Source organism: Sapajus apella, unplaced genomic scaffold, assembly GCF_009761245.1.
Source record: "Sapajus apella isolate SASKATOON/1434 unplaced genomic scaffold, GSC_monkey_1.0 scaffold106, whole genome shotgun sequence".
Lineage (NCBI taxonomy): Eukaryota > Metazoa > Chordata > Mammalia > Primates > Cebidae > Sapajus > Sapajus apella.
The window spans coordinates 4,017,046-4,032,515 of NW_022437046.1; the positions used below are offsets into that span (position 1 = coordinate 4,017,046).

At 51.1% G+C, this 15,470-nt stretch overlaps 1 protein-coding gene across 8 annotated transcripts in view; it reads left to right on the forward strand.

Moving 5' to 3' along the window:
- Nucleotides 1-15,470, forward strand: part of SLCO2B1 (solute carrier organic anion transporter family member 2B1) — a 53,652-nt gene that overhangs the window by 29,253 nt on the left and 8,929 nt on the right. For all 8 annotated transcript variants that reach the window (XR_004262936.1, XR_004262937.1, XM_032259077.1 and 5 more), the window contains exons 8-10: nucleotides 6,043-6,145; nucleotides 11,143-11,500; nucleotides 14,434-14,599. Coding sequence is in view for 6 of the 8 variants with exons in the window: in XM_032259077.1 (XP_032114968.1) it covers nucleotides 6,043-6,145; nucleotides 11,143-11,500; nucleotides 14,434-14,599 (627 nt within the window). In the remaining 2 variants the exon portion in view is untranslated. The remainder of the gene's footprint in view (nucleotides 1-6,042; nucleotides 6,146-11,142; nucleotides 11,501-14,433; nucleotides 14,600-15,470) is intronic.

Sequence of the window (15,470 nt, forward strand, 5' to 3'; positions counted from 1 at the left end):
AAAAAAAAAAAAAAAAAAAAAAAAAAGAAAGTAAAAAGAAAGCTAGGAGTGTGTCTCATTCTTCATGCAAACCCGGCTCTTGCTGAAAAACACTCGCTTTCATGGGGTGGGAGGAAGTTCAGCAGATCTCCCATGCCCGTGGCTGCTTCCCTTAGTGATGTGTGAAGGGACCCGAGGCTGGCCAAAGGTTCCATATTACCCCAGAGTCCACATGGGCTCTGTGGGTCAGGGAACCTAGCACCTGGACAAAGCCCTCTCTTAACAGGAAATCAGCTCTCACCAAGGATAGTGCCTGGATCACTGGAGGCCCAGCAGACAGGAGGGCCTTCCACGGGCTGAGCCAAGCACACGGTGTCCCGCAGGCTTGCAGCAATCAGCAAAGAGCCAGCGGAGGGGAAGTTCCAGCAGCCCTCTCCACCCAGGGCTGCTGACCCAGGCAAACACAGCCCAGATGGGTCACACTCGTCTCTGTGCTGAGCAGAGGCACAATGTTTCCTGTTTCTGAGCCCGCTATTACTCAGCTGTCCTGAAAACAGATGAGGGGCAACAGCAGAAATCTGTGGCAAAAACAGGGTCAGGAGCTAAGGACAGTTAGGGCTCCCAGTAGCCACAGAATATAGCTGAAATCTCTTAGCCCGGCCTTCCAAACCACCAAAGTCTGGCTCCAGCCCCTCTTTTGGCCCCAGCCCCTGCTCCAGCCAAGCACTGCTATGGTCAGGTTGGTGCCCCAGCTATGTCCTGCTTATGACAGTCTCCTTCTACCACCATGCCTCCGCTTCAAATCTGCTCTCCCTTTCTATCTACCCAAACCCAAAGTTCACTTTTCCCTGGATGCCGTCCTTGACCACCCCACCTCTGAAGGTCTGTCCCTCCTCTCCTGTTCCAAACTCCATGCTCTTTCACAGCAGGAAACAGGACTGAGACAGGGAGACGAGAGAACCTGGGTTAGCTGGGCATGGTGGCGTGTGCTTGTAGTCTCAGCTACTTGGGAGGCTGAAGCAGGAGAATGCCTGAACCTGGGAGGCGGAGGTTGCAGTGAGTCGAGATCGCACCACTACTCTCCAGCCTGGGGGACACAGCAAGGCTCTGTCTCAAAAAAAAAAAAAAAAAAAAAAAGAAAAGAAAAGTGCAGTGTAGGCTAAATAGGAATGTACACATGGGAGCAGATGACACTGTGGTGGCTTTTACTCTTTATGAGAACAAGGAACCCCGGCAAGGAACTCAGAAGATTCTGCTTACCCTGCCCCTTCGTGATAAGAAATGTTGGGAAGTGATCAGTCTGCTCCTGGCCTCTCCTCCTGCTCTCTGGGGCAGCGCTCACTCCAGCACTCTCTCTCAGCTGTCCAGGACCCTCCCACCACTGTGGTGCCCCTCTCAGACCACTCTCCCAGAGCTCAGACAGGACTCAGGAACAAGGAGATTCACTCATTCTCTTTAAGGCAGCATGTTCAGAAGAAATGTTACATGAACCACATATGTAATTCTAATTTTTTTGTCCACATGCCAAAGTACAAGAAATTAATAATATATTTTATTTAATCCATCTTATCTAAAATATTCTCATTTTAACATATAATAAATATTAAACATTAATGATGACATATTTTCCTTTTGGTCCTACTAAGTCTACAAAATGCAACGTGCATTTTAGGCCTACAGCACATCGCAGTTTGAACTGGCCATATTTCAGTTGCTTAGAGGCATATGTGACAGGTAGCTGCTGTATTAGACAGTGCAGCTCTAAGGTAGAAATGAGTAATCCATGCAGGCTGCCTTACCCAAAAAAATAGGACATGGTAGGATTTCAGTTTCCTTCAAATCACACCACAAAGATGCCTCCAAATTCTTCTAGTCCTGCATCAGGGCTGTCAGACTCAGGGGGCTTAGCGGATAAAGCATGAGTTGTTGTTGTTTTGAGGAAGGTGTTGCTCTGTTACCTAGGTGAGAGTGCAGTGGTGCCGTCATAGCTTACTGTAGCCTTGGACTCCTGGGCTCAAGTGATGCTTCCACCTCAGCCTCTTGAGTAGCTGGGACCACAGGTGCATGCCACCATGCATAGCTAATTTTTAAATTTTTGTAGAAATGGGGTCTTACCATGTTGCCTGGGCCAGTCTCAAGCTCCTGGCCTCAAGCAATCCCCCTGCCCTGGCGTCCCGAAGCACTGGGATTACAGGTGCGAGCCCAGTAAAGCATGAGTCTTCTACTCAGGCAAGCTTGAACTCGGGTCTGAGTTCTGCCACTCTCTAGTTGTGTGACGCTGAACAAGTTGCCTACCTTCAGAACTTGTTTGCTCATGTGTGAAGGAGTGTAGGGCTTCCTGGCAGGTCCCAGTGAAGATGGAGCAGGCTCATGTATGCGTAGCTACTGGCTTGTATACCAGTGGCCTGGCAGGTCCTGGAATCGCAGACCCGCTAGCCCTGGTGTGCTCTGTGAACCCTTTGCCTGTCTCGGAACCATCAGCCATTCAAGAGCTTCCTTGAGGCTTGATGGCATCTCCCCTTGCTTTCATTTTTTTCCCCCAAAAGCCTGGCATTGGCTACACCCACCGCTGGTTAGAACCATCTCTTGCACTCCTTTTTCAATACCTATTTACTAGATAACCACTATTTCACCCTAGGCCCTTGCTAGGCATGAGGATTTCAACAGAAAACAAGATAAACATGAATCCTGCTCTTGCAGAGCTCCGGGTCCACCAGGGGAGAAAGGCGTCAAATGAGGTTGGCCTCAGACCTAAGCATGTATAAAATAGACATTCTTTATTTTCCTTAAAAATCAACTTAATTTCTACTCTGAATTCCCATCCTGCCAGATCATCAGGAAATTCAATCGCAGTCTTTCTTAGAGTTCTCTGACCAAGGTGAGGCCAAGGTCCTGTGGTCTTACACAGTGCCCAAGCACCAGGGAGCCCCCGCCTCCACCCCAGCAGACATCAGCACCAGCCCACTGTGGTCATGGTGATGCCCACTTGCCATCCTGGCCCATGCAGTTTGGAGCAGAGTCTTGGTGAGGGTGGGAACGTGGGAGCCCAGCCTCCCTAGGTCAGCCTGCATTCTGCCCCTTGGAGGTGAATTGTTTCTGTGAGCCCTATTTCAGAGGGTACATGGCTCCTCACTGCTCATGAAACCCACAGACTGCTCTGTCTCTGCCCCATCCTCTTTTCCAGGCTTTATTTTAGGGAAGATGGTATTGTTTTCCCCTCGTCCTCAGAGCCTCCCTCTCTCCTCATGCCCACCACAACACTCAGCAGAGTCTTCTCAAGGGACTCAAGCTTTGGAAACAAACAACAGGAAGGGAAATCCGGCAACCCATTACTGCTTTCTGCCCTGCCACGAACATTCCCCGAGGACAGGAAACCCAGAGCCTGCTCCCTGCTGGAACGAAAGAAGAGAGAAGAAAGGGACAAAAGCCCTAGGGAACAAACACATGAATTAATAGTTGAATGAATTGTCCCGCTGGGACAGGCCAGCCTTGAGCCAGCCAGCCTCAGGAAGCCAGGTGGGGGAGGCATGGAACAGGGGACCCCCCCAAAGTGGTGGTTGACATGAAGGTTCTGAAATGTGGGGAAATCCAGTGTTTGCCTCATGATGATCTCACAGAAAAAACAAGGTGGCTCAAGTGATCCTCCTTCCTCAGCCTCCTGAGTAGCTGGGGCTACAGGCGTGTGCCACCATGCCTGGCTGATTTTTTTTTCTTTTTAAGACAGAGTCTCACTCTGTTGCCGAGGCTGGAGTGCAGTGGCACGATCTTGGCTCACTGCAACCTCTGCCTCCCAGGTTCAAGCCATCCTCCGGCCTCAACCCTGCTAGGAGCTAGGATTACAGGCACGTGCCAACCATGCCAGGATAATTTTTTTTTTAGAGGGAGTCTTGCTCTGTTGCCCAGGCTGGAGTGCAGTGGCAAAATCTCAGCTCACTCCTCCACCTCTTGAGTTCAAACGATTCTCATGCCTCAGCCTCCCGAGTAGCTGGAATTACAGGTGCCTGCCACCATGCCTGGATAATTTTTGTATTTTTAGTAGAGGCAGGGTTTCATCATGTTGGCCAGTCTGGTCTAAAACTCCTGACCTCAGGTGATTTGCTCGCCTCAGTGTCCCAACGTGCTGGGATTACAGGCATGAGCCACGGTGCCTGGTGGATTTTTTTTTTTTTTTTGAGACGGAGTTTTGCTCTTTTTTGCCCAGGCTGGAGTGCAATGGCGCGATCTCGGCTCACCGCAACCTCTTCCTCCTGGGTTCAAGCAATTCTCTGCCTCAGCCTCCTGAGTAACTGGGATTACAGGCATGCGCCACCATGCCCAGCTATTTTTTTTATTTTTAGTAGAGATGGAGTTTCTCCATGTTGGTCAGGCTGGTCTCGAACTCCCGACCTCAGGTGATCCACCCACCTCAGCTTCCCAAAGTCCTGGGATTACAGGTGTGAGCCACCATGCCCAGCTTTTTTCTTTTTTAATTTTTAGTAGAGACGAGGTTTTGCCATGTTGCCCAGGTTGGTCTTGAACTCCTGGGCTCAAATGATCCACCCACCTCAGGCTCCCAAAGTGCTGGAACTACAGGCATGAACCATCGCACTCAGCCTGGCCATAAGTCTTCTTCCAGGGAATTTTTTGCTTCTAATTCTGGCCTCAGCCTACATAGAAAAATGTAACTAAATTAGACTCCACTTGCTCACTTGTATTCAAATGACCCTGTGCCCATAGCAACTTCTCCAAGATTTAGTTTCCTCATCTGAAAAATGTGCACAGTAATAGTACCTGCCTCACACAGTTTCGAGTTAGAGAAATGTAGGTAGAACACTCTGGGCACTTGGCCTTGGTTGCCTGCTTCCTTCAGGGTGTACCAGTGAAGTGCTCAGTCTCAGGAGCCAAGCTGTCTGGGTTCAAATCCCAGCTGCACCACTGTGTGGCTTGAAACAAGTTATTTTCTCCCTGTGTCTCTGTTTTATCACGTGACAGAAAGGGATTATTGTGGTGTCTACTCCATTTTTTTAAAATGATTTTTGACTCTTATTTCCTTCTCCAAGTTGTTGGTATAGACGTATCTACTTCAGGAGGTTGTGAGGTTTCAGTAAGGTTTTAGTCATTATAAGAGTGCCCAGCATACAGTAAGTCCTTAGTAGGCATTACCGTTATTTATCATTATTTCCTTTCTTCTTTCTGACAGTCAGAAGATAGTGATTGTGCCCCCTCCCCCAACATGCACAATATTCTCTTCCTTCCTTTTTCAAGAGTTGTACATAGACTGTCCCCACCCAGGTGGAGGGATGCACTCCAGGATGTCCATGGGCATCTTCCTAGCTTGGACCCAAAGCTGATCCTGTCCTCTGGGTGTGGCCTGATTCATCCAAGAGGACCAGTGACAGTGGGAGTGAAGATTGATTGGACTGGTGTGTTGGTGTTTTGAGTAACATTGGTGGTGATGATGGCAACGGCAATGGAGATGAGGTTGGTGATATTGATCCTGGTGAAGACAGCGGTAGTGGTGATGATGTCAGAGGCAGTGATAATGACATTGGTGATTCTGATCGTCATCATGGTGGTGGTGATTCTGAAGTTTCGAGTGACAGTGATAATGATGATGGTACTGCTGGTCGTGAACATGACAGAGGCAACAATAACAATCCTCATATCGTGATGCTAATGTCATGACTAAATTTGTCATTTAGTCTCAGTGATATGGGTCATGTGAGTGAGGGTGATATTTAATGTGATAGGGGTAGAAATGATGACGATTATGGTGGTGATTTTCATGAAAATGTTGGTGATTATTATGATGTTAATAATGGTCATGACAACTAACCCACATGGACACTGGCAATAGTGGTGACAAAGCTTAACCACAAGAATTTTATTCACTCTTTCAAAACCATTCGTGGGGTACCTATAGGGCCAAGAACAAGTGGAACACTGTAGGCCTCAGTTGCTTCTGATGAGATGACAGGGCCCTCACCCTCTCCTTTCCAAGACCTCTCCTCCCCAGCCCACAGCCATCTCTGAGTGGGATCACTGGCCTCCAATGGACTGTCCTTGCTTTGGTGTCTCCTTTAGGGCAAGGACTCTCCCACTGAGCAGAGGCCTGGGGAGTCCACGAAGAAGCAGGATGGCCCAGTCCAGATTGCACCAAACCTGACTGTGATCCAGTTCATCAAAGGTAAGTCAGCTCAGACCAGGATACGGGGGGCCAGGGCCAGAGCGGCCCTCAAGGCTATACAGGATCCAGTCCTTCCTGCCTTTTTTGATTCATCTTCTCCACCTGCAGACCCCTCATGAGCACCATCTACTCCATGTGAGTCTTTGCACATGTGATTCTCTCTGCCTGGACCATCATTTTCTGCTGCTGTCAAAACCTTCCCTATGGGCCAGGCGTGGTGACTCACACCTGTAATCCCAGCACTTTGGGAGGCCAGATCACTTGAGGTCAGGAGTTTGAGACCAGACTGGCCAACATGGTTAAACCCCATCTCTACTAAAAATACAAAAATTAGCCAGGCATGGTGGTGGGCGCCTGTAGTCCCAGCTACTTGGGAGGCTGAGGCAGAAGAATCACTTGAACCCGGGAGACAGAGTTTGCAGTGAGCCGAGGTGGTGCCACTGCACTCCAGCCTGGCAACAGAGCGAGATGCCGTCTCAAACAAAACAAAACAAACAAACGACAACAACGAAAACCTTCCCTATCCCTCTAGGACCGGCTCAAAAGCCACTACTTTCTCCACATGTCCAGCTCTCCCACCCAGCAAGGCTGTTTCTCTCCCTCTTTGGCTCTCAGAACCCTCAGGCGTTCTAGATCAGATCTGAGCTGTGCTCCTGAAAGTCAGGCCCTTGCTGGCTCATCTATGACCCTTCCTCTCCTCCCACCTGCCACTGAGCCTGCAAATGGGAGACCATCAGGAAACTGTCAAAGGCAGTGTGGCATGGGCGGAGAGCACTCTGGGCTAAAATCCAGAACTTGGGCTTTTGTCCTTGATCCCATTCTTTTCTGGGCCTCCGTTTCCCCATCTACAGAGTGAGGAGTAGACTCAGTGACCTAAGGTCTGTGAGGCCATGATCCTGAGACTATGAACTCAGTCTTTCAGTAACCAGAGTACACATTACGACCAGGCCATTCTTTCTCAAGATTATGATCCCATAAGTATTGATTGAGTGCCAACCGTGTGCTCAGCTCTTACAGAGCCCTGGAGGGCATATCAGAGGACTTGGATTTGAGTCCTGCCCCTAACAGTGACCAGCGTACAATCTTAAAGAAGTTAGTTTTCTTTTCTAAATTGAGTTTTCTCATCTGGAAGATTGGATCAATAATCCTTGCTCTGCCTCTCTCAAGGGCTACTATGAGAATCAAATGAGATGAAGAATGGAAAGCCTCTTTATGCTATTAAAAAAAACTGTACTCATATATAAGGTACAATTATTTCAGTTATTGCTCTTGGTCTACTGTTGTTCTGACCATGCTCTAGGATAGTAAATTGAGGTGCCTGTGGTTTAGGAGGGTAATATCCATAGGGGTTGCTTCATTCCTTACTGAGGATTTCTGCAGCAGGAAGGAATTAAGCTGTTCTTGGGAAGAGATTCCTAAGATTTGATGTTGGGGCAGGACATGGTGGCTCACACCTGTAATCCCAACACTGTGGGAGACCAAGGCAGGAGGACCTCTTGAGCCCAGGAGTTTGAGACCAACCTGGATAACATAGGGAGACCCTGCCTCTTCAAAAAAAAAATTAAAGAATTAGCGGGGTTGGTGGTGCACACCTGTGGTCCCAGCTACTGGGGAGGCTGAGGTGGGAGGACTGCTTGAGCCTGGGAGTTTGAAGCTGCAGTGAGCTCTGATCTCACCACTGTGCTCCAGTCTGGGTGACTGAAAGAAACCCTTTCTGAAATTTAAAAAAAAAAAGACTTGGTATTGGGATATTAGTAATCTAGCCCCCAGTTTTCTTTGTATGGGGCTGGGCCCAGAGGCAGGGGCTGGGACTCCTTAGCCTCAGGCCACCCCCAGATGCTATTAGGCCCCCTGAGCTGCTGAATTGCTTATTAATCACTGTTTTGGCTTCTGCCAGGAGGGAAGCTGGGGCCAGTTGCTGAAATTGGAACCTAGAGTGAGTGTTCTAGGCCAGATTGTCTCTGGTGATTTCAGCTTCTACATGATCTGGGAGGCCCTGTGGCCAGTGAGCCAAGCTGGCTTCTGCTGAGCTCCAGGGGCCAGTCTGACTGTAGGGCCTGGTCTTGACCACCTGGGACCATGGCGAAGGCCAAGGGAGGAGGAAGCATAGTCCTTCAGATGGAGGAGCCCTACACTCTTGTGGAAAGATAATCCCTGAGTTAGGAAAGGCCCCTGTCAGATGGGGGAGACATAGTCTCTGAGCTGGGGGAAGCCCCTATCAAATGGGAGAGAGATAGTCTCTCTGATGGAGGATATATAGTCCCTGAATGGCGCGAGACCCTGCCTTGTCTGATGGAAGAGACCTGATGGAGAAGGCCCCTGTCTGATGATGGAGACATAATCCTTGAACTAGAGGAGGTTCCTGTCTAATGGGGGAGACATTGCCCTTGAGTTAAGGGAAGCCCCTAACTAACTGAAAGAAGCATAGTCCCTAGACTGAGGGAGAACCTGTCCTATTTGAGAGAGGGTGCCTGACCTCTAGCTGGGCGAGGCTCCTGGCTGATGAGGAAGACAGTCACTGACCTGAGGGGGGCCCTGGCTCGTCTGCTGGGGGAGACACTGTGCTATGCTAAGGGAACCCGTCTCCTGGGAAACATCTGCCTCAGAGCTGGAGATGGGCCCTGGAATTCCCCTGCAGGTAGCCCTATCGAAGTGAAAGGCATAGCCTCTGCCCTCCAGGAATTTTCCATCTATTCCAGAGCCAGGCTGTGGATGCTGAGGAGAGATGGGGGATGGGTATAAAACACACTGCAGTGATCGGTGCAGGAGAATGGGCTGGAAGCAATCCATGAGATGGGGCCCTCTGGAGTCAGGCAGCCAGAGAGGCACAGGAATGGGGGAGGATGGACCTTGTTCTAGGAGTCTGGAGACCCCAGGAAACTCCTGGCCTTACACTGGCCTCTCTGGATGAACTTGGGTGAGTCCCTGCCCATCTCTGGACTCTACCATGCAGTAAGAGCACCTGTACAACCTGGGCCATGCCAGATTGAAATTCATGGCTCAATACAGGACCTCAGATGCCCTGGAGAGCAGCTCATGGCAAGAAGGCTAAGCAGCTACCTGGGGTCAGGGTGAGCCTTGCAGCTCCTCACTCAGGCTGGTTGAATGCATAGTATGCAGCAAGGAACCAGGGACCAGGAGGCAGGCCTGGCATATAAAAGAGGGGGAATTCCACAGCCCCCACCCACCCTGCCTGAACTGTTTGTCTTTATTTTCTGGCTTCCAAGGAAACAGAGCCTAGCCTGGCCCAGGGGGCTAGGGAAGCAGCTGGTTTGGCCATGCTCTGAGGACAGACAGAAATCTTCCCATGACAGATGCCCTGGTCCTGCTGCTGCAGGAACAGAAGGAACCCCCCACCTGGCCCAGAGAACCCGCATGGCCCCACCAGCCTGGCCTGGGAAGTGGATTGCTCCTCTTCCTCCATACCTGATATTTGACTTCAGTCCTGCCTATTAGCAGAAACACATGTTAGTGGAAAGAGGATTTCACGTGTCAGAACAGAAAGTGCCCTTGACACTTTCACCTGGGCTGCACCTACCAATGGGCATCACCTGGCTGCTGGAGCCCAGAGAGGAAAGGACTTACCTACCCTTTCGTGCCCTTCAATTTAGCAGACTTGCAATGGCGGCAACCTATGAATGAGGCACTATTTTAGGAGCTAGCAGGAGACTGGGGATGTCATTATTGCCAGAACAGTCACTTTTTTTCCTTTCTCCAAGCATTTGCCCCTCCTGTGCCCCCACTCAATTCCTTTTCGTCCTCACTTCACCTCACCAGATCCCCCCATTCTTTAGGGCCTAGCTCTGTCCCACCTCCAGGAAATCTCCCAGCACCAAGCTTGAGGGAGGTCTTTGATTTGTATCACATCTCTGGAGGTCTTTGATTCTGCCCCAGACATACTGACAATTTAATCACATATTAGTCCGTTTGTCCATTCATTACTTCCTTCATTCCACGAATTCACGAATTCAAGTGCCTCCTATGTCCCAAGCTCTGGAGATTCAACAATGAACACAACAAACAAAACCCCCTGATCTTTTAAAGGCAGCTTACATTCTAGTAGGGTGACAATAAAACAGCTGGATGAGTGAAAGGTATAGTACATTGGGTGGAGGGCTGTGGAGAAACACAAGCTAGGGATGGGGAGATCAGGGCAGGGGATTGGGGCCTGTGTTGGGATGCAGGAGAGGATGAAGGCCTGGGTGGCTCGGAAAAAGCTGTAGCAGGACAGGATGGAACGAGCTGGGCTGGACGGGGGAGAGGAATGAATACGTAGAATAGAAAAAATGAAATGACATGGGATGGAATGGATGAAATAGAATCAAATGGGATGGCATGGATCCAAACTATACGGAATGAAATAGAATTGAATGGAAAAAAAACACACACAGAGCATAAGATACAGTCTAACTCAATGGAACAGATTGAAACAAAATTTCAAAAATAAACTAGAATAAGGGCCAGGTGCCGTAGCTCACATCTGTAATCCCAGCATTTTGGGGGGCCGAGGTGGGATGATCACTTGAGGCCTAGGGTTCAAGATCAGCTTGGCCAACATGGCAACACCCATCTCTACTAAAACCCATCTCTACTAAAACCCATCTCTACTAAAAAAACAAAAATTAGCCAGGCGTGGTGGTGCATGCCTGTAGTCCCAGCTTATCAGCAGGCTGAGGCACAAGAATTGCTTGAATCCAGGAGGCGGCGGTTGTAATGAGCTGAGATTGCACCACTGCACTCCAGCCTGGGCAACAGAGTGACATTCTGTCTCAAAAAAAAAAAAAAACAAAAAACAGAAAAGAAAAAAGAAAAAGAAAAAGGACTAGAATAAATGGAATGGAGTCAAGTGGGATAAAATTGATTGCAATAGAATTAAGAGGAATGGGATGGGTTGGAAGGAAAGGAACCACTTGAACCAAGCAGAGCAGGAGGGCAGTCTCCACTGGACGGCTTGGCTGCCCTGCCTGCTCTTACCTCCTCTGTACTCACCCCCACAGTCTTCCCCAAGGTGCTGCTGCAGACCCTACGCCACCCCACCTTCCTGCTGGTGGTCCTGTCTCAAGTCTGCTTGTCATCTATGGCTGCAGGCATGGGCACCTTCCTGCCTAAGTTCCTGGAGCGCCAGTTTTTTATCACAGCCTCCTACGCCAACCTGCTCATCGGCTGCCTCTCCTTCCCTTCGATCATCGTGGGCATTGTGGTGGGTGGTGTCCTGGTCAAGCGCCTCCACCTGGGCCCCGTGGGCTGCAGTGTCCTTTGCCTGCTGGGGATGCTGCTGTGTCTCTTCTTCAGCCTGCCGCTGTTCTTCATCGGCTGCCCCAGCCACCAGATTGCAGGCATCATCCACCAGCCCGGGTGAGTGTGTGTGTGGACACATGAAGACAAGCCTGGGAGGGTGGGACAGGGAGGAAGGGGGCCCTAGGCCGAGGCCAGGCCAGAGGGGTGCTCCCCGCCTCCAATCTCACCCCCCCACCTCTACTTAACAGCCTTTTAGAGATTCCAGTCAAACAGTGGGGTGCTCCAGAAGGCTCTAGGGAAGGTGTCAGGCACCACTGGAAGGGGTACTCATGGGACTTTAGGGGCAGAAACTCTCAAGCCCGGGGAGGCGTGGAGGCTGAGACAGGGTAGAATCCATGGGAAGGCATCTCCAGAGTGACCAAGCCCTGTGGGCACAACAGAGGTGGGGCAGAAGCCTCATTACAGGAGGCAGGACCAGCTCAGCTGGAGGAATGGCCTGCCCAGGAGGGAGCATGCTCTCCGTCCCAGGATGAGAGGGTGTGAGAGGGTGAGCAAGGGGCTGGATGGCCCCTGTCTGGGAGGCTGCACGGGGGACTCAGGCAGGGAAAAGATTGGGCTGCAGACCTCTGACATTCTGTGTTTTAGAGCTTGAGAGCTGAAATTCTGTTTCTCCATGGCTCTAAAATTACAGAGTTCTTTTTCCACATCTGCAAGGCAGCACCTGCCTCCGCCTTCCGGGGGAAGGCTCTTGATGCCTACCTGTCATTCTCCCTCACCACTTTACCCTTGGGAGCCTTCTTGGAGAGGAGGTTGGAAGTTACGTTCCTGCCTCTTCTCCAGAATGATTTCATTTTTCCTGGAACTACTCCAGGCTTAGGTTGGCCCAAAACTCAGCTAGAATTTCCCAACTTTCTCTGTCTCCACCTCTCCTTCTTGGCATCTTCTGCCTTCATCCAGGCGCTAGCTTTCCTCACGGGGTGGGAGGGGTTGGTTCCTCCTGCATGGCTGTCAGGGGCTCAGCTCAGGGCCAGGGAGCACCCAGCCCTTCCCTGTCTGTCCCAGGTCCCACCCTCGACGGCCTCTCCCCCATCTCCCCTCCCTCTTCCTCCCCGTTTCATTCTCTGCCTCTCTTTTCCCAAAAAGGTAGGCAACTCCACTCTCTAGACTGGGGCCTCCTGTGTGCAGAGCCCTGTTCTAGGCATGGCAGCGGGGACTTTAGCCACGTCCTCAGGAAGCCCCTGATGTGAGGAGGGAGCCAGGTCCTCAATCAAATGATTTTGAGAGTAAAACGTAAATGGATATTTTGCCACAATTTTTTAAACAGTACGTGGGAGAAAAAGTCAACTCATCCCATAGGCCCATCTCTCTTTTCTTTTCCCTTTTACACCTTAGCTTTGACATCTCATGTCACCTGTGTTCTCATTGAAACTCTCGCAGTTTATTCACTAAGCTCTGGGTTCTGATTCACTGAGGAGGCCATTTGGGACCAACTGAGCTAGGCAAGAAGAACTCTCCATATCCCTGCACAACCACAGGTACCAATAGCTGCAAGAAGCGAAGGTCTCCCACACGTTGAGCGTCTTCTCATATTGCGTCTCAAACCTCCATGGGATCTCTGTAATGGGTCCTGTTATTAGCCCCATTTCACAGATGAGTACAGTGAGGCTTAGAGGGGTGAAGTGACCCCCACAGCTAGAACAGAGTAGAGCCTGGGTCCAGGACTCTTTCCACAGAAGCAATCAGCTCCAGGTGGTCAATGAGAGCGAGGGATGGAGGAAGGGCCCCCTAGCTCTCACCTGCTCAGCCTTCTAGCTGCTGGCAGAGGGTTCTAGGAAGTGCCTCTCCCTTGGCAGAGTCCCCGGCACAGCCTCCCAATGGGCCCTCAGCTCAGACAGTGCCAGCCTTCCCACTCCCACCCCCACCCCGAGGGAGATGTGCCAAGATGTTGTTAGACACACACGAGCACTGTCTGGCAGAGGAGGAAGAGGAAAGATTCTGTGGCTGATGATCTTCCTTCCCACTCAGATGGAGCACCCCCTCACCCCAGGGAGGGAGAAAAGCTCACTTTGCCCCATACCCCACTTCCCCACCCCACACCCTGGCTAGAGACCATCTCTAGCTCTTGCTCACCCTCTTTTCCATGGAACTGAGATTTCACTAAGATCCAGTCCGAGCCTCTCCGATCAGCCTGGTCCTCTACCCCATACCTGCCCCAAGCCCAAGACAGAAACCTCTGGCTTCTGCCTCTGGCCTCCTCCGTAGCCTGGCCACCAGACTCCTGTGTGACCCTAAATGAGGCACAGCCTCTCTGGGCCTCTGTCTTCCTGGCAGGTTTGCTGTGCTCCCCTCTAGCGTGAAGCCAGGTGACACTCTTAGTCCCAGGGGCCACCTCCCTGCCCTCCTCCCAGGGTGACCTCCCTTTCAGGCTCAGCCTCCCACCGACCTCCTGCCCCTGCCCACCTTCACCTTGCCCTGGCCACCTAGAACTGGGACACCCTGGGGATTTGGGAGCAGACCCTCAGGAATGAGGCAGGTGGGACTAAAATGTGCCCTAACACAGTGAACAGGGTGGTGGGAGTGAGACGGCAGGATGGCCATGATAGGCAGAGAAACTGAGGCCCAGAGAGGCAGGGTACAGGTGGTCAGGTCTCCTGATCAGGTCCCACACTTATAGCTCTGATTTTCTGAGAACGGAAGCAATCATTGATTTTCAGGGAAAGGAGGCTCATTGAGGGAAAGATATTCTTCCTCTGACACTAATTCCTGGGAGGAATTTATCTTGTATACCCTGAAGAAGGGTCACTGAGGTGTAGAGATGCTTGAAGAAGCTTAAAGACTTGTAGGATCTAGGGGGCCTGTCTGCCTACTTACACACCTTCATTGCAAGGAGCTCACTATTGTACCATTATGGGGCAGCCCTGATGGTGAAAAGCCTCTGTGTGGAGCTAAAATCTCTGGCCATTGCTCTTGGCTACAGGGCTGAGGAGGCCCCAGCTAGTGGTCTAAGCAGGGGAAGCCAGGCCAACGCTACAGGCCTTCTCTCCCACCAGTGCCCAGCCTGGGCTGGAGCTGTTTCCAGGCTGCATGGAGTCCTGCTCCTGCCAATCGGACGGCTTTAACCCTGTCTGCGACCCCAGTGCTCATGTGGAATATATCACACCCTGCCACGCAGGCTGCTCAAGCCGGGTGGTCCAGGACGCTCTGGACAAAAGCCAGGTGAGTCAGGCCTAAGTGGCAATCGCTGCCCCTCAGGGCTCTGTCTGCCCTGTCTCTGCGGGCCTGCCCTACTCTCCACCTCGGCATGCTGTCACTTTCTTTTCGCTTCTCTCTGTCTCTCTCTGTTGGCAGATGTAGAACATTATTCTCTCAATAAGCTTTCATTGGCTGGGTATGGTGGCCCACGTTTGTAATCCCAGCACTTTGGGAGGCCAAGGCAGGTGAAAGACTTGAGGTCAGGAGTTCCAGACCAGCCTGACCAATATGGTGAGACCCTATCTCTACTAAAAATAAAAAAAATTAGCCAGGCATGGTGGTCCATGCCTGCAATCCCAGCTAATCAGGAGGCTGAAGCAGGAGAATCACTCGAACCTGGGAGACAGAGGTTGCAGTGAGCCGAGATCGTGCCATGGCACTCCAACCTGGGCAACAAAGCGAAACCCCATCTCAAAAAATAAAAAAAAAAAAGCTTTCATTGCCAGCCTGGGCCCAGGGCACAGAGGTGATCCATTCTGACTTCCAGATCTCTGAGCCGGGGAGATGCAAAAGGAAGAACTCCCAGGAATTCCAGACGGGCTGATAGGCCAGACAACTGGTCCCTACAACTACATACAAAGCCGGAAAGACACATCCCACCTGGGCAAGGGTGGGTCCCAGAAGCCTTCATGGAAGTAGCATTTGCGCCAGACCTTCAAGAATGAATGGGGAAACTAGAGCTTGGGAGGGAAGGGCTTTCAGGCAGGGGGAATGGCATAAGCGGAGGTCTGGAGGAACACATGTGCACTTGCAAGCATGCACAGTGTTTCTGTTGGAGCAGAGGCATAAGGATTCATGAAGGGAAGGTAGGGCCCAAAGCGGGGTCTTGAATGCC